The sequence below is a fragment of the Aplosporella prunicola genome, assembly GCF_010093885.1.
Source record: "Aplosporella prunicola CBS 121167 unplaced genomic scaffold K452scaffold_181, whole genome shotgun sequence".
NCBI lineage: Eukaryota > Fungi > Ascomycota > Dothideomycetes > Botryosphaeriales > Aplosporellaceae > Aplosporella > Aplosporella prunicola.
Window position 1 is genome coordinate 3,961 of NW_022983709.1, and position 665 is coordinate 4,625.

General features: G+C 47.4%; 1 protein-coding gene across 1 annotated transcript; it reads left to right on the plus strand.

Moving 5' to 3' along the window:
* Positions 1 to 653, plus strand: K452DRAFT_60869 (uncharacterized protein). Its single transcript, XM_033546901.1, has one exon. It carries the CDS (start codon positions 145 to 147, stop codon positions 376 to 378), a length of 234 nt encoding a protein of 77 aa, XP_033390874.1. The 5' UTR covers positions 1 to 144; the 3' UTR covers positions 379 to 653.
* Positions 654 to 665: the final 12 nt, after the last annotated feature.

Below are 665 nucleotides of genomic sequence, written 5' to 3' on the forward strand. Positions count from 1 at the left end.
CTAGCCTGCTCTCGATCTTTCTCGGTTCTGAAGCGTATAAGGTATCCTTGTTTGGTTGTGCCTACTCCTAGGACTTCGGTATCTCTCGTAGCGGCCTTTCCTTGTATAGCTTTGCTGATCTGAGCTTTGGCCGTCTCTATCGATATGTTCTGGGTGAGTCCCCTATTAGTCCCAGATTGGCTTGCTAGCACGGGAGGTGCGGTGATTTTAATGATCCTAGGGTTATTTCCGGACTGTGTGTTGTACGTTAGGGGGCCTAGCGCTACGGGTGGGGTCGCTGCTACGGCTGCCCAGTTGGGATTTCCTTTGGGAACTGTTACTGGGTTCTTATGTATTTGGGTAAGCCTTTTTAGCTTGTTAGCTATCTCTACTACCTGATTTTAGAGTTGTTTATTCTGTTTTGCTAGTTCCTTGTTTTGCTTAGCAAGCTCTTGGTATTCGCGGTTAGCGTTGTTTCTATCTTCTTACTGTTTTGCTAGGATTTCTGCAATGGCTTCGAGGACTTGGCTGTTAGAGATTGAATGTTCACCCTATCCTAGAATGGTTGGGTTTGGCTGAGATGTTAAGGGGATTCTGCCTTCCTGGGTTGTAGTAGCATTCTCTTCTGATTCTTCCCCTGTGCGATAGGGCTCTGGTTCGGGTTAGGTAGTTATCGAGCGGAGGGT

Excerpts from the sequence above, each read along its gene's own strand:
- K452DRAFT_60869 (XM_033546901.1), top strand. The coding sequence starts at position 145 with ATGTTCTGGGTGAGTCCCCTATTAGTCCCAGATTGGCTTGCTAGCACG.